Genomic DNA, 22,792 nt, shown 5'->3' with positions numbered 1-22,792 from the left:
TCCACCAACCTCGAACACAGAGAGAGGAGGGGGAAAAAATCTTCGAGGCTTCATGAGCGGGAGACAAAATGGGGAAATTATTTTCAAAATTATCCTCAGTTGATTCCAGAAAACAAGAGAACATTATGAATCAGATTACACAGGCAGCCAGCACTCATGCCAAGTCTGTTCCACATTCCCATGGCAACAAGGAGAAAATCTTTGCACACACACACATACCACAACCCCCCCCCCCACTCCCCACCGCCCACCCCCACTGCCCGGAGAGCACACTGGAGCCACACAGATGGGTGCAAGTGGGCCCAGGTCTCCCACAATATATATCTCCCACCCTCCCCCCTTCCCATACACACACACACACACATAGGAAGAGGAGGAGGCCATTCGGCTCCTCGAGCCTGTTCCGGCATTCTATAAGATCATGGCTGTTCTGTACCTCAACTCCAATTACCGCCCTTGCCCCATATCCGTTGATACCTTTACCGCACAAATATCTATACACCTCAGTCTTGAAAATTTCAATGGATTCACACGCGCACACACACACACACACACGCACACACACACTATCAGAACGGCAGCGGCGGAAGCCAGGCCATAGAGTATTCCTATTCAAAGGCAGCAAAACAGAGAGGAGGTTCCCAATGCGCAGTAGAATGCAAACCTCGGATACAAAGCGACGTGGCTTTCGCCTGTGGGACGTTTCGACCAAGTCGGGATGAGAACATACACCAGGAAGCGGGAATGCAGAATCGCAGCACCCTAGTTTGTATCAGAGTGTTTTTCTTCCTCTCTCCTTCCCTTTCCTCCCCTCCTCCCTCCTCCCCTCCACCCCCCCCCCCCCATCACTAACACTCCTCAATTGTCCGCCCCCAGTCTAGCCAGTCCTTGTCGGAATTCATGGAGCTCATCGATTTTCCCGTCTAGGACATCCAGCAAACTCTTCAGTTCGCACTTCATGTTGCCTTGCTTCTGGTGGCTTTCTTCAATGTCAGTCTTTAGAGTTTTGGTTTTGGTTTCCAAATCCTTGTTCGTTTCCTCGGTGGTCTGAGAGCACAGAGGAAATCAAAAGAAGGGTGGTTAAGGTGTAATCGGGGTATTCTGAGGACAGCAGAGTGTGGCCGCAGAACGGGACAAAATTCAGGGATGAGACCACAGGTTAAATCGTTGAGTTCGACGTCACATTAAATTCTTGTCCCATTAAAACATTTCAAAGCGTTTCACACGATGAGTTACTTTGACAATAGTGACTGATCGCGACATAAGCAATCACAGCAACTTATCTGCTAGTCAACAAAGTCTCACAACTTGGTAGATCAGTTGCTGTGATGAAGGACCATTTGACTGAGGGAGCAATAATGAGGAAGGCAGCAAGGGAGAATCTCCCTGATCTTTTTATATATAAGGCTGGTATGGCTCAGTTGGTATCACTCGGGCCTCTGGATTAGAAGGTTGTGGTTCAAATCCTAGGTCAGAGACTTTGAGCTCATAGTCTAGGTTGATGCTCCAGTGCGGTATTGAGACCTGAAACGATGGAACTCTCTGCCTCAACCTCTCCACCTTGCCCCTCTCCTTCCCCGTCTTCAGATCGCACCTTCTTCTTTACCTGTGCCAATCGTTACCTCCCCGCCCTGCTCAGCGTAAAGCTCTCCGAGTTACTACCCCATGTAAAGGCGCTGTATAAATTGTTACAGCTATAAATAAATAGTTATAGTTGCTGTTAAGGTAGGACTGCATTATGCAGGTTCCGTCTTTCAAACAAGTTCAAATCAGTCAAAACTGAGGTCCCATCTGTCTCTTCTGATGAACGCTAAAGGCACTCTTTGAAAAGAGAAGATTTTCTCCCAGTAACTTAGCCAACAAAATCCTCCGTTCAAATTGGTCGTTTGCTTCCTGAGTGCTGAGTACAAACCTCCTGTCATATTTCCTACAGATGCAGTCACAGTAATGACTGAAAAGCGCTTTGAGATGTTTCGACGTAATAAGATGCTACATCAAGCGCGAGGATTACTCAATTCGATTGTCCCTTGAGGATACTGGGGGAAAAAAGGACTCCTCTAATGAAGAAACTATCTGTGAGAAAGACCAGATGATCCACTTCCAAATGAAAGACAAGTTTCAGCAGCTGATTAAAGATCCAAATGTACAAATGAACTTGGATCATTAGGCCCCGGCGACCAGCCACATGGGAAAGAGATTTAAACCCAGCGTCTATTTCATTCCCTCAATTACAGCAATCCTGACAAATATCTTGGTAAGATTGCTAGATATTACACTTCATTCAGGATTTTTTTTTGAGGGGGTGGGGGGCATGGTGCTCACAAGCATTTGTCCTACACTCAGTCCATTCAGAAAAGTGACATGAAGAAAGTAAGGAACTGCTGATCATATTTATTTTATACTGAGTGATTTGAATTCCAAACTGTGCTGATGCCTCAAGGTGCAATGTGGTAGCGGGTTGAACTATATTTAGTTTAATGGCCATTCTAATGTGGTTTATTGGAGAATTTGTGCTTCAAGTGTTGATGCCACACTTTGAAAGTGCAATTACTTTTCTATTGGGATTCAGTACAATAGCAAGGGATAGGAAAAGCTTTGGTCTATTGCAATTCTCTAATGCAAGCAGTTTATCCATTCTACATAAAAGGACTGAATGGGAAGGAATGATATTGCCCTTTGGGATTTTATCTAACGGGAGCGGCTGGGAAGAGATCTGATTCTGATTTATATTCTCCTCTTCTATTTAGCACTCCTGTATACTGAACAAGCTGTGCCCAGACCAATTCCAATCTACTCTTGAGACGACAGTTAACAACAACAACAACAAGATTCCACTTATTGAGCGCCTTTCACGTCGGGAGGACGTCCCAAGGCGCTGTACAGTTGGGTCAGGACCCGAGCAGGGGGGAAATGGTCAGGGTGAGGGGAGGGAAGGGAGGGAGCGAGGAGGGGGTAGAGAGTCGAGAGGGGAGCTGAAGGCCGGTCAAAGAGAAAGGTCTTGAGACCGGCCTTGAAGGAGGAAAGGGAGGAAGCGGCGAAGGCACTGGGGGATGGAGTTCCAGAGCCTCGGGGCTGAGGGGCTGAAGGCCCGGCCACCGATAGTAGGGCGATTGGGGCGGGGGATGTGGAGCAGACCGGAGCCAGAGGAACGGAGGGTACGGGCGGGTAGGTAGGGGATAGTAGGTCGGAGAGGTAGAAGGGAGGAAGGCCGTGAATGGCCTTGTAGGTGAGGGTGAGGATCTTGAATTCGATCTTGAATTAAGATATTCATCAGTACTTGACACCCCCTCACCCTTACTCTCTTTGTGGAGAAGTACACATCTCACCTCTCTGTGGTCAAGAGAGGAGGAGGGATTGTAGGGGGGTGAGGGGAGAGAGTTCCAACGTTCAGGGCGCAGGGGCTGAAGTTCCAACACTGCTATTGAATTGTAAGGCTCCTTCCCCTTTATTTTCCCAAAGCATTAAATATTCTTTGCCACTGAGATGGATTCAGTCCCATTGTGAGTCATGTGCCACAGTCACCCTGGAGGAATAAACACAAGGAAAGCAGTGCTGTGTCTGCAATTAGACAGTTATATTTAGATAAATACCAAAGCCGGTATTTAGTGATAAAATCAGCTTAGATGGTTTCCAGTTGATGGACTCTGGCCTCCCATGTTACCAATCTATGGTGGCATCACTTTGTTCCAGGTAAGCAACAGACACGACACTTCAAATTAACTTGTGGTTTGAATCATCCATTCCCAGCTCTGTGTACATCAGCCACATGGTTTAACCATCTGATACTCTGAGACACAAAGAGCAACCTTCTAACAAGGGGACGAGTGTGTACATCTGAAGTTATTTGTTAAAGAAAAAAGCACAATCCTCGCTTAGGGAAAGAGAGAGAGAGAGAACAAGATACTCTCAGCCTGAGAGATATGAGCTGGCAAAGTCCTGATCTAGGTCACTGGCTGATTGTCACTGTATAATTAATCATCTGACTCTGATAAACTGGTAATTAGCAGGGACAGAATTGCACACATTTGCCAACACCCGCAAGGTTCAGTCCACGTCAGTGCCATGGAGAACATCTAAACGTTTTCATTGAATAAACTGCCTTGCATTGCTCCCTGGACTTTAAAAGGGGAAGAACTTCTAATGTGAGTACCAAGAGGGTACAATTTAAGTCTAGGTCAGTCGTAGGAAAATTGGAACAGGAGGAGTCCCTCAAGCCTGTTCTATTAGACCATGGCTGAATCTTTTTTTTCCCTGGATTGTCTTACTTTATTTTTAAAAGATATTTTTCCTGCGTTTTGGGCTCTGCTTGGAGGGAGGGGGCTGGAGGAAGCCTTTGTGCAGATTTTATTTCAGATTTATTTTGTATTTTTAAGCTTTCCTGTGTGTTGCTGTCTGCCTCGCCCTCCTTCAGAGTGCCGATTGTTCTCACAGCTTTGCTCTTGTGATTTATTTCAGATTCTTTTTAAAAAAAACTGCTGCCGTATCTACTCTTACTCTTTCCTCTTTGACTCACAATATTGACGCCTTTGCTGTTCCCCTTTGTTCACCAGGCAGCGGTTTGAATGGTGTGATTTCAGCCTTTAGCTGGCTTTTATACTTGGCATGAACTGTCAGTGGGCTATTTGAGTCACCCTCTCCCCATGTTACTGGAAAATGACCTCTGTGAGTTGACCAAGGCCCCACCCTCACAATCAGGACTGGGTTGAAAGCATCAGCTTGACTGTAAACCTTTCATCCCTGATGGACACCATTTGGCCCCAATGTGTCTATATTTATACGTCTATACATGTGAATTCTTATTAGTTTTTTATTATTGTCAGCCGGGTGTCTGACACCCATTCGGAAACCCATCACCGTGCTTAAGAGTATCCACACCAAACTGAGAATTCCTTGCGTCCCACCTACACAATGAAATCCCAGAGATGGAATGGAACGCAAACTCTCTCCCTCCCTGGAGGGACACACCCTTGCTTACCTAATTCCAGAAAGCATTAGGCGCAGATTGGCAAAGGAGCCGAGGCTTGGGGGAGCCCGGAGTGTGCGTTGGGGTAACTGCTGGAGTCTAACCAGCTTTATTAGTTAGCACACTGGAGTGATCACTACCGGTTTATCATGTGCGATCAGGCCTAATGTTTTTTAGCGCAGTTGCATGTCTCCCTCCTTCGTACCTGCAGGGTCTCTCTCAACGCGTCACACTCTTCCACGAGCTGGGGTATCACTTCCGCCTCCTTTCTCAGCCTCTCCAACTCCTGTGGGAATGAGAAAACCCAACGTTAGAAATTCCAAATCCGAGATTCTGCAAAAGAGCCAACATTATCGCCATCCTTTCTTTCCAGGGACAGTCGTTAAGGTTGGAAGATGGAAGAGGACTTTATTTGGTAGTGACCAGCCCAGGAGATGTCAATTTGTTCCCTAAGTGTGAATTTCTTTCTGGGTTGGAAAGTGAAATTTCTAACTCAAAACGCATGGCTCAGGTTTTTTTTAAAACGAAACCCACAGAGACATCAAGAGCTTGTGGTGAATTCAGTTGGGGTCATCATAAGTGACACGGAACAAATTGTCTTATTGCTCAGTGCGTACCCAATTAGACTGAAGTTGCCACCCGTCAGCTCCTGTGTTAGAGAGTAGATATTTGCAAATATGCTCTGATGTCAAATAAATACATCATGTCATCCGCCTCTACAATCCTCTCCTGTGCTTTAATTGTTTGTTGCTGGGAGGCAGGAGAGAGGAAATGCTTTCCTTTGGCTTGTCAAAACGAGGACAAGCTTACACGCTTCTCAGGAACCAGAGCAGACAGCATCTCAATCTGCTTCTGAGATGTGCATCACAAGGATTTTTTAGCAAGCGAATTTAGGTTTTCCACCTTCTTCCATTCCGCCCCGGCCCCACCCCTTCCCTCCCTCAACCTCCATCTCTGCAGTGAAATGCACAAGCATTTTGTCTGGGAGATTTCTTCCAAACTGCTCAGACTCTCAGATAAAATTAAACCACATTCCCCAAGGGTGTTAATTTTGTGGGCTGTGAAAACACTCATAATATAGCACACGTACGATTGGTATTGTGGAAGGATTGCCCTTGTTTCGCCCACAAAATATACAGTCAATTCACTCCACAATATATTCTGTGAAGCGCTTTGAGATGCCTCAACAGTGTAAAAAGGCGCTATATTAACTGCAAGGGTTATTATTATAAGGATGAGATTGAATGGTCCAAAGACCTTCTACATCCAAACCTCTCTTGTCATCTTGGGTTTTATCTCAAGGCTTTGGTGAAAATATTCCCGCGTGAATGTTTTCACTAACCTGTTCCTTGTCGTTAATATCAGCTTCGAGCTGCTTGATTCTGTGACTGAGCTGCTCATTCCGCTCCTTCTCTAGATGGACCTCATTGCACTGCACCTCAAGTTCTTTAATCTGAGGGAAGAAATCTAAATGATGACAAAGGAACGAGCCATCAGACCAAGGTCTTGGGGCTATTTTGAGAGGAAAGGTAGAGGATTCTCCCGGGGTCCTGGCTAATAACTCGGCTCGTATCTGATTCTAGCATGATTGAAAAGTGGGCATTCATCTCATTGCTGTTTATAGGACATTGTTAGTGCAGATCAGCTGCCGCATTTGCCTACAAACCCTACTACTTTGTATACTTTATAGACTTTCTTACAGCATTGAAGGTGGTCATAGCTCTCTCATACCTATGACAGCTCTCTTAAAAGAGCCCTTCATTTAGTCCCACTCCCCTACCCTATACATAGGAACATAGGCACAGGAGTAGGACACTCAGCCCCTCGAGTCTATTCCACCATTCTATTAGATCATGGCTAAGCCTTTTAATAACCTTTCGAAGTTTTTATTTTTCAAATATTTATCTAATTCCCTTTCAGGTATGTAACCTCACACACACTAGCGTGTAACTCTTTATATCAGCAGCGACCAGTGTCTGGGAGTTATCTTGGATGGGTCCAGCGGGAATGTTACACTGTTAAAAGTACCGGAGACAAGAAGCAGGTCTGTGCCATGTGCCTGTGAAACCCTGTTCCAAATCTAGCGCAGGAAGAAGATGACCTTCTAAACTCTATCAGTCGCTGATGATATCTGCTGGCAATGGAGAACGAGGGAGCTGAGCTCCTTGTATTAATCACTGACCTTCTCCCTGAGTTGGTCTCCTTCCTCTTTGCACACTGCCAGCTGCTTCTTCCAGTGCTCCACGTTGCTCGTTGACTCCTCCAACGCAGTGGTCAGTCGATCGTTGCTGTCCTGCAAAGTCTGCATCTCCGTCTCCCATTTCCTAATAACAGCCGGACTGAGGGGAGAAACATAGGCACATCTAGCGTCTCAACAGCAGCAACAACAAATTACATTTGTACAGCGCCTTTCACGTCAGGAGGACGTCCCAAAGTGCTGAGGTTTAAAGGAGGAGGTAAACAAGAAGGTAGAATTCTTTACCTCCACAACAGAAAGAGGTAAAGAGTTCCACTACAATAGCCTATATTTCGGAGTACACTTTTTAATATTGCTTATCCGGGAGCTAAATATGTCATTGTTAGCAAATGTTTCTAAGACACTGTCCCACTTTTTTTGTGTGTGTGAGGACTAATGGACCACAGATGACCTTTGAAGCAAATCTAGGTTAATTATACTCACTCTTGGGCTGGGCCAGTCTTCATCCGGTCGTTGTCGTTCTTGAGGAGGGTTTCGATGGGAGGTCCGTGACACGCTTTCTCATCATCTGTCCCGTTCACACTGGACGGCTGTGTAGAAGGAGTTTCACGGCCAGACTCCTACAGCAAATGGTTCAGACACTAAAGTTAAAGGGAAGAATTCGTAAAGCGCTAGTCCTTAAACTTAGTGCTTTGGGTGACAGTCCTCCCACTATGACAGCCTCTACTGTACTTTTACCTCCAAAGGTTTATTTGGAGGCTGTGCATTAGGGCAGGATACAACTCGCTGCAAATAATGGGATGGAGGGAGGGGGCATTGAAGGAATTTACTATTTTGGTCAATTTTATTTTTTGTTAAATTTGGGGCACATTGAATGCGGGGGAATGTCAAAGTTCAGCTCCAACTCCAGTACAAGCCCTTGCTCAGACTGTACAATGACACACCTAAAAGGAATCAGTACATACTCCAACTTGGAACTCAATACTGTGAGGATAATGTACATGTAATAAAACAGACAAAACCAGGAGACTGTTATTTCATTCCTCTTCTCCCCACCCATCCCCACACACCGCACCTCATTGTATCTCTGTCTCCCAGAATGTACCTTCACCAATTATGTTGTATTCAATGTCAGGAGACTCAACAAAAGATGCCTTGACCAACCAAACTCATCATCAAACTCACCGTTGGCTTGTTGAGTATTGGCCAGACTTTGATTGTCCCTAAACCTCAAGTGATAGACAGGTCCTTGGGTGACTGCTCCTTACCCACCGAGACCTTTCAGCGTAACTAGAAACACTTACATGAGAATGGTTGCTGGAAGTTTCCGCTTTCTCTTGCGATTTGTCTCTGGCTAGCCTCGCGGCTTCTTTCACCTCATGGAACTTCTCTGCAAACTGCAATAGATCACGTGTAGAACGGTGGGAGGTTCGAGAGGAGCAACAATGAGAGAATGAGTTAGTTGGCAGGGAGTGACAGAGCAGGAAATCCAGATAACCTGAACCACAACGCAAGAGTAAAGCTCAAACTATTTACAGAGTGGGATCAATTTAGTGCCATCTTATGGTCTGCTTTTGTGCTCAGGACCTTGTAGGCAGGAAGAACTAATACCTTGGTGAGCTGCTGCTCAGATGGGAATCCCAGTCCAAACACAGTGTTGGCCCTGCTGTCAGCCCACTGGCCAAACTTCTGCGACGTCTTTGTGAACGTCATGTTGGGGCTGATGGTGCTGTTGATGATGACCTGTAAAGTGTAGAAAGATATCGATCAGCGCATTTCCAATAAATAATAATAATAATAATTATGATAATGCATATGAAGCTAAGGAGTGGGGGTGGGGGGTGGAGAGAATGAGATCTCAGAATATAATCTGCTCCTTCCAATAACTTAAAATTTTAGGGAGAAGGGAGAATTTTACTACAGAAGACAGTGACAACCCCCCCCTTCCCAATATGGGAGTCTATTAAATCACTTAAGCCATATACACGTAGGGTTCAGCAAACAGAGATAGGAGTAGACTATTAGCCCATCTCAACACATCTATCTCATCATCTAACAACCATAAATAATCCACGCTTCCTTTTAAAAACTTTGTAGAGCTGCGTGTCCAACCACCTGGCAGGTTGTTTCACTGTCAAGATTTTAACTGGGAGAGACGGGGCTTTGAGTTCCTGTAGGTAATGCTGATCCAGTGAATCTGTTGTACAGCACAGGGCACCGAGTCAGCTGAAATAGTGCTGAGAGGACACGGGGAACCAGAAGAAATACGACAGATATTTGCTCAGAAATATTGTTTCTATCAAGAACGTCAAAATGAGGATATGGCAGAGGGAGAGGAGAGGAGGGTTATATCCCATATGAAATGCAAGGATTGTTACTCTACCCAAAGCTAGTTGATCAATCAGGCCATAAGTATTTCCCAATCATTATGAGAAACCAGCTATTCCACCATTTGTGCTGTTGGGCTTCTGAGAGATCCGAGCAGCCTTTTGCTGCCCCCCCCCCATTCCCTGTGACAGTATTAAACCAAATAATAATAATAATCCTTGCATTTGATATAGCACCCTATCACACCAATGAGACGTCTCAAAGCGCTTCACGCAATATATTGTAAAGTGAATTTACTGCGTATTTTGTGGGCAGCGAACTCAGGTTTAGTACTAGAGAGATTTTATACACAATCCATAATGCATTCTGCAGCGAGCAGAGCGCTGGGAACTCACAATAAAGATGGCAATTACCGTCTTCCAAGATGCATTACATTTATTTAAAAAATATTACATAAAAAAAGAAAAGATTTTAAAAAATAGTCTTAGCCAAGATAATGGAATGTAGGATTGATAAAGGGTGACGGTGTAGTGAGTTACAGTACACAGACATGTTGGGCCAAATGGCCTTCATTTCCATGTGCTGAAAACGTCTATGTTTCTATCTGTACAAGGAATGGATTGCAAGAGATTTAGTGAAGCAAGTGAAGGGAGTCAGTGTGAATCTATCTTTCCATCAGTTATTCTCTCCATTTCTTTCACAGACATGTATACAGAGTTACTTACATTCACACACCGTACACTCCGAGTGTCATTTACTCGGCTGGATTTCCGACCAAATAAAAGAAGAAGTACCGAATAACAAACTCTCCAAAATGAGAGGGTAGCTGTGGGAGCGTAACAATTGGCCTCAGTTTGCTGAGTATTTCACTGTCGAAACGGCTCATGCAACATTTGGAGCAATGGTCTCTCTATGTAGCAAGTGTGTTTTTGGGGCTTTATGGGTGATCTGTTGAGAGTTAGAAATGGTTTAAAGAACCAAATCATCTTCAGTCGTTTTCTTTTCTGGCTTCCACCTCTCTAATTGATCGATCATCTCCGTGTTAAACATGACTTGCCAACAGCAAGAGTTGGCAAGTTCCTCTCTGATTAGCCCCCGAGCTAAACACAGCATGAACACAGGCAACCATCGGAGCCAGCGTTAAGCCTATATATTGCTATTACCCGTTGTAGAACTGATCTAAAAATGGGTGTAGTGTTGCCAGATGAGAGGTTGTAAATCTCTAACACTGCCATCCCTCAGTCCAAGCAGAAACACACTTGATCTATTTTGAAAGATGCATTTCCTTACATTAAGTCCTGTTCCTGTTATACTCTTTCCCCTCTCGCCAAGCATTCTCATTCCCTATATATTCTCAGGCACACCTACAGTAATGTTCTATCTCTCTCCAAAAGGCACGGGCTCCCTATCACTCACATTCCCTTCCCTCTATTTCCCATCGCCCATCAGTGATAAGGTGCTATGTAAAACGTAAGGATTATTATTATTATTATTCAAGGATTTCTGAAGTCCAAAATTCCACCTGCTTTTAGCCCGCAAGACAATTTTGTCTCAAAATGGAAGGGTTTTTGGAAAATGAAAATTTAATCTAAACTCGGAAAACATAGTTTCTCGTTGACTTTCGATATTACAGTAGTTTCTGCACCAACAACGACGGTAAAAATACACTCTCAGCTTCTCCAGACAGTGAAATGCACCGACCGCCCCATAATGCTGACTTTTCCTTTGTTGTCAGCAAATCAATGGCTTAATTACACTGTTCACAATTGACGTTGGCTGCCTCAAAAGGTGGCAGTAATTACCCCAATAATTACTTCCACCTACAATGCAAACTCACAGTGATGAGGATTCAGTTGGAGTCTCCGCATTGGGAAATTATAGCAACAGGTGAAGTGAAGATTATAGGTCCCGTCATGGCATTAGACACAAAGACGGCTAAAATTCGTAATTCTCTCCCCCGCAAACTCTAGGTGAAGCAGAGACCATCAACTCCTTTACAAGGAAGAATTAGATTCTCCAGCAAGAAGAATATTAAAGGTGTCAGGAGCAAGCGGGGCAGTGGGATTAGATTTGGTCGCCCATGTGCAGCAAGGTCTTGATGAGTCGAATGGCCTGTTTCTGTTCAGTTTAAAGTGAAAGGAACACACGTTTTTGTCTTGTGCATTGTAACCCTCCAATAAACAAGATTGAGTGATAACGTTTTTATTTTCTTTTAAGGGTTTATTATCCCAGGAAAGCGTTCCTTTTCTCCAATCGACTAACAATCATGGTCCCATTTGCTGCGAGATAAACAGAGGTGTGCGGAGTAAGGAAATTTGCCCAAGATTTCGCCCTGCCCGGGAATCAAACCCAAGACTTCTAGCTTGCGAGGTGAGTGCTCTAACCACTATACTACAGGAATCCACACTCTAGAGACACCGGCGTGTGGAACAGGATAAAAGAAAAACAGAGGGGCCTTCTTCACAGTCATTGTACATCAAAGAGAATCACTGAAAAGCTTCTGGATTTCTGCATTATAGCTAGTGGTACTAATTGATCATACAGCTTAATAATTAATATTAGTGAAAGTGGCATTTTGTCAGCAAGCTTTAACCACGAGTTTATTGACTGGATTTCACAATGCATCAGCAAATTCCTCTGCTCTGTCTGTCTAAATGGCAATTAAATGGCTCCGTGACATTGCATTGCAGTGACTCACAGGATTAGTGGTTGGCACAGCACAATGCAATCACCGCTTGCATCTCCCTGCGATTGAGCTCACAACCTCAGGCGGTGGAATCACATTGATGGCACAATGCCTTTGGTCACCCTCCGATCCGTACCCTCCCTGCCCTCCACCGCTCCTGATCCTAACCCCCAGCCAGGGTCCAAATCCATCACTGCCTTGGGACGTCCTCCCGACGTGAAAGGCGCTGTGTAAATGTCATCTGTTATTGTTGTTGTTGTTGCTGCTGCTTTGGCAATGCTGGCAGGATTGAGAGCAGTCCATATAGGGTGAGTTCGCTTCCAAACACTCTCTGTTCCTGAGGACTAACGCGAGATTTTCTGCGCTGTTAATTTAGCGAATCTGTCCCACGGTGTGTTCCTAATGAAACAATCAGTTTCAAATGAAAAAGAAACACCACCTTATTAAGGAAAGATTAAGTGGTACTTTTTTTTTCCCTTCTAAAAAAAATAATTGCATTGCACAATTCCTCATTAGGATAAATTGGTCAAATGGAACATAACAGCACGTCAACAAATTGGCTACATGGAGCAGAAGAAACCCCAAAATGTAACTCCACATAAAGAGAGTCAAACGTCAGACTCTTTTATGTCACCACATTTGCTTCACTTGATGTCGGGTCAAAATCGCAAAGGTTTGGATGGTTCCCCCTCCTGACAACATTCGATCAAAAGATTCACTGGTAACAAATCCACATAAGACTCTGCCACCAGTGAGCAATGAACTTCCGTCAAGGGAATAGTGGCCTTGAGAGTGTCTGTCACTGGACGAGGAGAAGGTTGTGGGTGACAAAACTGTTCAAATGTTCACTGGTGTGGAGAGGGAGTGAACGGAAGTACATAGAGATGTCTCATTCAACTTGACCTAAACCATCACCATTCACAGACCATTTTGGGACTCTCACACATCACACCCCACTAACAACATTTATACAGAGCCCCCTTCAAGCTAGGTAGCGTCTCGGAGTGCTTAACAGTGGCGGAGCCTGACTCCGAGCCCGGGCAGGTAACCATAGGCATGGTCGAAGAGGAAGGTCTTGAGGCATGATCAACCCCTTTAATCGCAGCCAGATTAAAAGCGCCATTTAATCTAGCTGTTTAAGTAGCTGCTGTGGGTTTAATTCCCAGGGTAGCGTCCCAGAGCGCTTCTTCCGAGCCCTCTGGGATGCTAACCTGTGTGGAGGAGCGTTATATAAATGGATGCAAGTTGTGGTTATTAATGTGGCCCGGGCAGACATTATGATTCATCTCTTGTAAGGGTCTATTTCAATCTGAAAGCTATGGACGTGGCATTCCGAGAATGCAAACCACTCACTCAGCAGCATTCCACAGCCACACTCCAGCCCTTAGAGATGCTGCTGATCTCTAAAGCATGTGGCACCAGCTTCTGCAAAACTTATCGCACTCAGTTCATAAAATAGCAGATTAGGAGCTTCTTTCGCACGTGGCTACCATGAGGGTAGTTAGGAGGTTATCTCAGAAACCAAGGCTCCACAGGGCAGGACGACGCCAGGGTTCAAAAGAGAAACTGAGAAACTAAGTGGGTTATAAGCGTCGTCAAGTCTGTGTTTTAAAAGGACGAGGCTTTGCCAGCAGCATTGGGAGTTTTTAACAGCATTAGCATAAGTGTTTGCATAAGAGCATCCTGGTACTACCAAGCACTAAGATGACCCTGTATCTCCACCGTCCCTACTAGTCATGCAGTTTAGAGTCGGGTAGAGGTTGAGGTAATTTGCTGCGAGCCAAAAATTTGGAGTTGAGATACAGATCAGCCGTGATCTAATAGAATGGCAGAACGGGCTCTATCAAAGGCTGAATGGCCTACTACTGATCGTTCCTATGTTCTTTTAAAAAAAGACCTGCAGGGCGGGGCCTGAGAGACAAAACGATATAATAATGATAATAATAATCCTTGCGTTTGATAGAACGCCTTATCACTTCGTTGAGTCATCTCGAAGCGCTTCTCTGAATGTACTGTAAAGTGGATTGACCGTGCATTTTGTGGGCGAAACGCGGCAGCCAATTGTGCACAGCAGCGTCCCCACAAACAGCGGTGGATTGAAGTGACCAAAATTGCTTTTTTTTCATTTACAAAGCACAGAATACCTTCATTTAAATTTGATTGAATACCTCCTCCTCTGTACTGGCAATCTTCCAACACAGTGTTTCACTGTTCATAGACACGACAGCACAAGAGGGTGTCATTCAGGCCACCGAGCTAACATTCTCCGAGTGTAGGTTCTTGTTCTAATCCTAATCTACTGATTTCCTCCATTCCCACTCCACCCATCCCCTGTTCCATTTGAAAGAACAGAATCCAGTCCAACTTGTCTCTATGTCTCAATCGGAATAAAAACATCACAGTGTTACATTAGTGTTCATCTCACTTTATTCCATTTTACACCGCATTGTCAGTGTGTATGCGGGGATGTAATTCAATGTAGCTATAGCAACCCACCAGAGTGAATTCAATTACTTCCACACATCCAATTCTCTCTCTCTCTCTCTCTTCGGGCAGGTAAAGAGAGTAGAATTAGTATCGATTTGAAGTCCAATTAGCTGAGAGCCCAAAGCCTGCATCAGTGTGGCGCTGGATAGCGTCAAACACACACGTGGAGAGAGAGAGGCAGGGAGAGTGGCCCAAATGGCAGGTCACTGGCTTTGTCAATGCCTGTGAACCCAACTGGGGCTCAGTATAACACTCAGGATTCCCAAACTGTACTTAAATAAACTGCCCGGACTCCCTCTCGAGTACTTTGTTGTATCTGTTCTGAAATAATGACAAGACATTACATTAGACAGAATTTATTTACAGTAATTTATCTTATGATGAAGGAACCCCAACTCCATCCTTCCCCCTCACAGTTCTATATAATCCGTCTCACCCACAAAATATACAGTCAATTTACTTTACAGTATAATCTGTGAAGCGTTTTGAGACGTCTCGAAGAGTGATTATTATTATTAACACTTGCATTTGATATATAGGTTTATTATAGTTCCCCTCTCTCCCTCTGCCTGACAGCTCCTACTCTAATGAATATTCGAACAACCACAGACATGTTCCCTCCATGGCCCATCCTATGATATCTGCAGTGTCAATCTGATCTCCTCTACTTCTGAAAGACACTGGGAGATGGGGGAACATACTTACAATGCAATAATAAGTTGTATTTATATTTATAGAGCAGTTTATATTTACATATAATGATATTTATACAGCACCTTTCACGTTGGGAGGATGTCCTGAAGTGCTTAAACAGAACTGGTTGGGTACCCAAGATGGGGGTGGGGAGGAGAAAGATGACCGAAAGCACGGTCAAAGGGGTTGGTCTTGAGAAAGATGTTACGAAAGGGTTACATTGCACTCACTCATTCACTCCTATTCACTCTCCCTGACAGTCCCGTTATCTGGGCTCCTACCTTAGCTCCGTCCACACTGATAATCCGGTAGCTGTTTCGGGTTCCATCGTAGAAGTAGGAGACGGTGACTGCTTGCTTGCTGGCTGGTACCCAGTTCTTCTTGGTGGTGGGGTCTATCTGGAAGACGTGTGCCCTGGTGGTGAAGATGGGCTGTTCTCTGGAATGAAGGAGAGAAGCAGCCATGAGGAGGCACACAGTGGTCGAGGTGCAGATACTGAGGGACTGAGGTGATGATCATACATTGCTCACATAACCGGCCTAATCGCTGGCAAATAGACACTCCAAACTCTAGGGGCCGATTGCTAGCAAACAGCCTCCAGTAAAATGAATGCCTGAGTCAGTGCTCCGGCATTTATCTGCAATCTCCGACCTATTCCTGGCCACATCATGTGATGTAAGCCTCCCTCAGTCCTAATGACCTGGTCCCATAAGTGCGCATGTACTTCCATTACCCGTCATGCCATAGCAACCCAATAGCATTAGCCCATCAGCACTCTCGCAAACAGCCAGACCTGGTGATAAGAAGAAGAAGAATCCTTGCGTTTGACATAGCGCCTTATCACCAGGTGAGACGCCTCAAAGCGCTTCGCAGGATATGTTGTAAAGTGGAGAGCACTGTATTTTGTGGGTGAAACGCGGCAGCCAACCATCCAAACTTTGGGAGCGTAGAACGCGGCAACAGAGCTTCAAAGCCTAAAATTAATCTGATCTGTATAAAACGATGTTGACGCATTCTTTGAGACCAGCAGAGCGTACACGGAACTGAAGCAAATTGTTACAGCATGATGTTATATGATAATAAGCACTGTCTTGGAACAGTCAGTAGCAACACAGTTGGTGGTTCATAAAGTCTAAGCAACTGTCACCTAAATCCTGAGACCCACTTACAGACTCTTGAGGGATTTGCTCTTTAGTATACATATATATATATATACACCACGTTAATCTGGCACTAATCTCGTTCTCTTACTCAGAGTGACTGACTGGAAGGTTGGCTGACGTGGGAAATGGTAATGTCTTTGGCATACGTCATGCTCTTCTGAAGCTCCAGGTGCTCTGAGCTGCGTGGAGTCCTGTAGCTCAGTGGTTAGAGCACTCGCTTTGCAAATGAGAGACCTGAGTTCAATTCCAGGCAGAGGGTGAAACCTTGGGCAAGTTTCCTTACTCCACACAGAGCCTAATAATAAACTCCAAAACCAAAAACAATAATAAATTGGTCATTTTCAATCTACGACTGTTTGTGGGACATTGCTGTGCGCTGTGCGCAATCGGCTGCCGCGTTCACCCACAAATACACAGTCAATTCACTTTACAGTATATTCTGTGAAGCGCTTTGGGACGTCCTCCCGACGTGAAAGCGCTATACCAAATGCAAGGATTATTATTATTATTACAAGTGCGAGTTGTTGTTGTCACAATGGGAGAAATCGGGATGGTTGCTCTGCATGTAATCTACACTATGCCTTTGCCGGGAAGTCTTAACGCTGACAGTGACGGCAGAAGGTGTGGGCGCATGCGTGGGACGGGGTGGGGGGTGGGGGGGCGCGGGGAGGCGGGTAAGAAATAAGTATTTCACTCAATCCAAGGTACTGATATCCCTAACCTAAAGGGCTGGGTCAAACATTATAATGTAGAGGAACTGGGATTATTGACTATTAACATTAACCTCATTTTGTGAAGGGTTATTGGACGAGTCTGACATTTCCATTTCTGGCAGAAGTGTCCCTCTGAGGCTGGCGGCTCATTGCCAATTATCACTGAATTATGAGCAGGTTTGTATTTGGGATTCTTGTCCACCCAATCGATCTCAATTCCAATTCCACGTATTGACAGATCACACTGGGTGAGAGTTAACACCTGTCTTCATGTGAGTCAGGCAGAGAGTGAGTAATGCATCCAGTCCTACACCTTTCAGGTGTTTTTTTTCCCACAACTTTAACACACTATGTGATCTTGGCTCCAATTCAACAAACAGCCGGCAGATCACAAAGACTTTCTTCCACATATGTCGGTCAATGCAGATCAAAGATCAAAGTTCTATTGTTCTTGTTTGGGTCAAATGGTTTAGAGGTGTGAATTGCCTCCTGATCTGTTGGCTGCAAAAGCTAGCAACGGTTAACAATAATAATAATCCTCGCATTTGAAGTAGCACCTTATTATTATTATTATTATTAATAATAATTGGGCAAGATAGCAAGACGGAAAGAAGCCACCGCAATACATCTGTACAACTGCACTGTCACTCGGTCTGCAGTAAGGTGAGAACCACCATATAATAATAATGGTCCTGGTATTAATAATCCATAAGCCATCCTGTTAATGTATTCTCAGAAGGAAGCCAGAGAGAGAAAGTAAACTGCAGAGGTGCTTTGCGTTACCTACACATAGCACCTGGCACATTGACAACTCCCACCCACACACATTCTCAGCCTCGGGTTTATTTTTAAAATTGTAACATGGGAGGGACATCATTGTCTGCTGTCCCCGTTGGCTCTCATTGGAAGCTTCCCCCCTCCCTATCCCCTCCCTATTCCATCTTCCACCCCCTCCGACACAATGTCACTGCAACAGCCTTGGAAAGTTGCAAGTACAGCAACTGGGGCAAAAATAATGATATCTCACATTCCTGCAGCAGATGGCTTCACACTCGCTCCAGCTTCCTCATCCCACTGTGCCCTTCTCCTCCTTCCCCTTGAATTCACTCCTCTAGTTCTCTGTTTGGTTCGGACGCTCTTAAGTACGATGAAGGGTTTCTGCATGTGTCTCCACATTTCCTTTCTGGCTGACCACAATCCCCCACCCCCCCACCGCCATAAAAAAATTCTTCCCCCAACCAAAGTGACTGATGAAGTACCTGGACTCCAGGTATCCTCCTCTACTCTCACAGTCAAACACAGAACTCAACTAAGCAATATATACGTTTGTAGCCATCAAACACTAGCCCAAAAGTAACCAAATATTATGTGCTGCCCGCAGATTATGGGTAGCAAAGTGCCCAATTTAGGTTAGTACTTTTGAAACAGTGTAAAAAAAGGCCTTCAAAGGGTTAGAGGGACGTGTTTTGCAGGTTTAAATTATTTTTTTTAAAAATTAGGCACCCGTCCAAAAATATTTTCTTACGCACAATACCACAAACACAGGCCCAGTTGGGTATGAACCCGCCCAACCAGGCAGCATTGTCTGGCCAGACTAATGTCTACGTAGAGCATTGTATTGAGATTTTATATAGTTATTGTAACAGTGGGGCCATTCTGTTTCAGTCCATTCGGTATTACAGTACGCAAAGGAGTTTCGTTACAGCTACAGCAAATCAATTACAGGTTACAAATAGCAATGTTGCACAATGGAGTGATATTATCACAAAATATGCTCGGTAGATAGATAGATAGATAGATAGATAGATAGATAGATAGATAGATAGATAGATAGATAGATAGATAGATAGATAGATAGATAGATAGATAGATAGATAGATAGATAGATAGATAGATAGATAGATAGATAGATAGATAGATAGATAGATAGATAGATAGATAGATAGATAGATAGATAGATAGATAGATAGATAGATAGATAGATAGATAGATAGATAGAGGGGAAACATTTGGTGGTTTTATCAAGGGTAAATAAATAAGGTATTTAGCTATTATGGCGCTAAACATCTCACGGTACTGTTCAAAAACAGAAGGGAGTTTCTTCCAGTCACCTGGCCAACGATCCCCGCCAAATATTCGTTCACTTTGCGGTTCTTCGCAAGACGCTGCTTGCTGTTTGCCTCCACTTTGCCTAAGAAATAATAATAATCCTTGCATTTGGTATAGCGGCTTATTAAGGCGCTGAGACGTCTCAGAACGCTTCAGTAGAGCAATAGAGTAAATCTAAACCCAGCTGGAATGAATTTCGACCCGTAAATCAGTTGACAACGTTTACCGGAAATCCTTGTGTTATATTCAGGTTGAATTAGTTTGTCAATCATTCTCTCTAATTTCCGGGGATGGCTACAGAGAGCTGTAGGCGGTATTTTCTTAACAACTGCACCTGTCAATATTTAAGGTTTTAATAATGTAGCGTCAGCAGTAATTGCTGTGGCATTGTTTGCTCGACTTGTTGAAGACTGGCTGCTTGGGGATGTACACATCATGGCTATTTGTGGGACACTGCTGGGTGCAATTGGCGCTGCTGCGTGATGCCCACAAAATATAGTCAATTCACTTTATAGTATATCCTGTGAGGCTTTTTGAGACACCTCAATAATGTTATAAGGCACTAAGGTAAGGATTATTATTATAATTATTATTACTGTAGGAATAGAGTCTATGAACCTAGGTCACGTTTGTGTCTTGGGTGGTGCCAGCCATTGGTTTCCACACTAGAGAACAGTCTAGATCCTGGATGAAAGAACTTGCAATTTTATAGCACTTAAAAAAANTGTACTCTATATAAAAAAAAGCACTTCAAAGCGCTTGGCGTTAATTATTGTCTGGGGGAGTGACACACAGCTGTTGGTACCAGCAAGGTCATACAAATAGCTATGAGGTGGATGACCAATTAATGTGTGGATTGTTGGCCAGGACAATGAGAGAAACACTTGTCCCAATAAAGTCTTGGTAGTACTGTACCTATTCAGTATAAACCTGGGTTACCTTACTCCACACGCCTTTGATTACCCAGCAGTAAGTGGGAACTCGGTTGTTAGTCGATTGGTGGATCGCTTTTCCAGGGGTAATAATCTCTTGAAAAAATAATCCATGGTTGTTTGTGGGATACTAATGCTGCATTTCACCCACAAAATATGCAGTCAATTCCCTTTACAGTGTATTCTGTGAAACTCTTTTGACGCGTCTCGAAGATGTGATAAGTCGCTATATCAAATGCAAGGATTATTATTATTATTATTAGATCAAATGCAAGGATTATTATTATTATTATTATTAGATCAAATGCAAGGATTATTATTATAAATTATGGGTTTCTCTGCACTCAGAGAATTCCTGGATTCATACGGGTAATTTTTAACGTGGGTGGAAGAGAGAGGGTTCAAGTGGAGATGAGGCATTTCTCCCAACGGGACGAGTGCGTGTGTGTGTCTGACTATAACAGGGCAACAGACTGACTGCTCTCACTCGCCGTCTACTTGCCTCCTGTGGAACTGCATTGGCTGAGGCTATGAAACAGATTGTGGGGCTAATTTCTTCACAAGGCAAGGGAACAAAACTAGGACATGGGGGAGAAGGGGGAGGAAAGGTGAAGAGGATTGTGTTCATCTTAACACGATTGACGGAAATCAGCTTGAAACCTGCTGTTAACTTTTACGATGTAACCTTTACAGGACCTCAGAAGTTTAAATCTCAGCAGGTTTATCTAATCCTGTCACAGCATCTGAGCCAGAGACTGATGAGAGGGAGACAGACACAGAGAGAGAGAGAGAGAGAGAGGAAGCAATTGATCCTTTTAATGTTTTTTGTTTTTTTTCAACAAAAAAAACAGGACAGAAAGGGATACTCACATAAATAAATACATATTTTTTCTTTTTTTTTAAAAAAAGATCATGTCTAAAACACACAGATCTTTTTTTTTATTTTAAACGAATAAACCTCAAAGGAAATGTTTTCAAAGGGAACAGAATTCTAAAGAAGGACAGGATGAAAAATTAGCAATGTCAGTGCTCCACTCCCTTGGGGCCAGTCAGAAAATTGGCATCGATACAGTAATAAAAGCTTGTGGGGTGTTGATATACGGGGTTTTTGGTGTGTTTCGCCTGCAAAATACGCAGTCGACACACTTTATAATATATTCTGTGAAGCTCTTTGAGACGTCTCAACAACGTGATAAGGCGTTATAACAAATGCAAGGAATATTATTATTCTTATTATTATAAAATACACAGTGAATTCACTTTGGGACGTATCCTGTGAAGCATTCTGAGATGCCTCGACATGATAAGGCGCTATATCAAACACAAGGATTATTTTTTGTCGGCCGGGTGTCTCCAAGCCTTGGCTCTTGTCAACCTGCGCCTAATACTTTCCGGAATTAGGAAAGCAGGATATATCCCTCCAGGGATCCCACCGACACATGGAAATCCCAGAGGTGGATTGTTGGAATAGAATGTGCTCTCCACCTCAGAAATTGGACGACTGAGACCTGGACAGAGAGTTGAGTGGGTCCTGACAGTCCATGGCCAAAGCAAGTCACCTCGGAGCCAGTTCGGCTTCAAGGTAACCCCGTTTACCTCTCCCTCCCTCAACCCCCCCACCCCCGGGAAGCTAGTCAGATGATGTACAGGTGGGAGCTGTGATACCTGACCCTGTTGGAATCTGCGTGCAACACCATCTGTTGCCAAGGTATTTCTGTAACGTTGGCACAGGGGAGAACAGCGCTGAATGTATCTGTGAAAAGCAACCCGCTCCCTGAACTCCCATAAAAATAAAATCAAATAATCCTCGCATTTGATAGAGCGCCTTATCACGTTGAGGGGACGTCTCAAAGGGTTTGATGGCATCCCATCCCAGTGCAGAAATCTGTCTGTGTTCAAACCCCAGTAGCGCTTTGGGGGAATCTGACTGACAGAGGATTATTCATGATGTCAGGCGTTTTATTATTAATATGCACACATATATATATATAGATAAGCCACATTTTGGGGGCCGACAGATCGTTATGCCCCCTTTACTCCACCAAATACTCTTATTAAGTGTTTTTTTTCGGTAAAGTATTTTTTTTAACACCCCCCCCCCCCCCCCACCCCCCAAAAAAAACCTCCAAGCCATTCATTTACTGTGATGGAAATTAGCGATTGGTAGTTATTGCGAATTCGTGTCACTTGGTTTCCTTTTTAAAATAACGATTTTTTTTATGATGACAATAACAATAATAGATAAGAAGAAGAAGAATATATAATCCTCGCATTTCTGCAATAAGTATTACAAATAACGATTTGAACTTTCTTATGCAATCCTGTAGGAGATGGCTTGAATTTTAAGTTGATAATGAGAGCAATAATAGGCATTGGCTTGAATTTTTTTTTATTTATATTTTACGCGGTGTGTAATCTTGACCCATCATTGTGGGAATCCTTACTCTTTCTTATTAAGAGAGGTCTCGAAATGGGTTCGAAAAACTAATCAGAAAGTCAAGGCGGAAAATAGGAGTGTAAC

General features: G+C 44.0%; 1 protein-coding gene across 2 annotated transcripts in view; it reads right to left on the bottom strand.

Moving 5' to 3' along the window:
- Window positions 1-419: 419 nt before the first annotated feature.
- The window catches only part of homer2 (homer scaffold protein 2), a 24,141-nt gene continuing 1,768 nt past the window's right edge, over window positions 420-22,792 (bottom strand). Inside the window, exons 2-9 of one of the 2 annotated variants that reach the window (XM_042343068.1) lie at window positions 15,636-15,792; window positions 8,772-8,903; window positions 8,465-8,557; window positions 7,644-7,780; window positions 7,146-7,302; window positions 6,306-6,416; window positions 5,169-5,249; window positions 420-1,047 (exon numbers count right to left, since the gene is read on the bottom strand). In XM_042343068.1, the coding sequence (XP_042199002.1) occupies window positions 859-1,047; window positions 5,169-5,249; window positions 6,306-6,416; window positions 7,146-7,302; window positions 7,644-7,780; window positions 8,465-8,557; window positions 8,772-8,903; window positions 15,636-15,792 (1,057 nt within the window). In that variant the 3' untranslated portion in view covers window positions 420-858. Of the gene's footprint in view, window positions 1,048-5,168; window positions 5,250-6,305; window positions 6,417-7,145; window positions 7,303-7,643; window positions 7,781-8,464; window positions 8,558-8,771; window positions 8,904-15,635; window positions 15,934-22,792 lie in introns of those variants that run through there. The other variant, XM_007905509.2, reaches the window with a different exon arrangement.

The sequence above is a fragment of the Callorhinchus milii genome, unplaced genomic scaffold (genome assembly GCF_018977255.1).
Source record: "Callorhinchus milii isolate IMCB2004 unplaced genomic scaffold, IMCB_Cmil_1.0 Scaffold22, whole genome shotgun sequence".
NCBI lineage: Eukaryota > Metazoa > Chordata > Chondrichthyes > Chimaeriformes > Callorhinchidae > Callorhinchus > Callorhinchus milii.
Note: the sequence above shows the minus strand (reverse complement) of the source record. Positions and strands in the feature narration are given on the sequence as shown.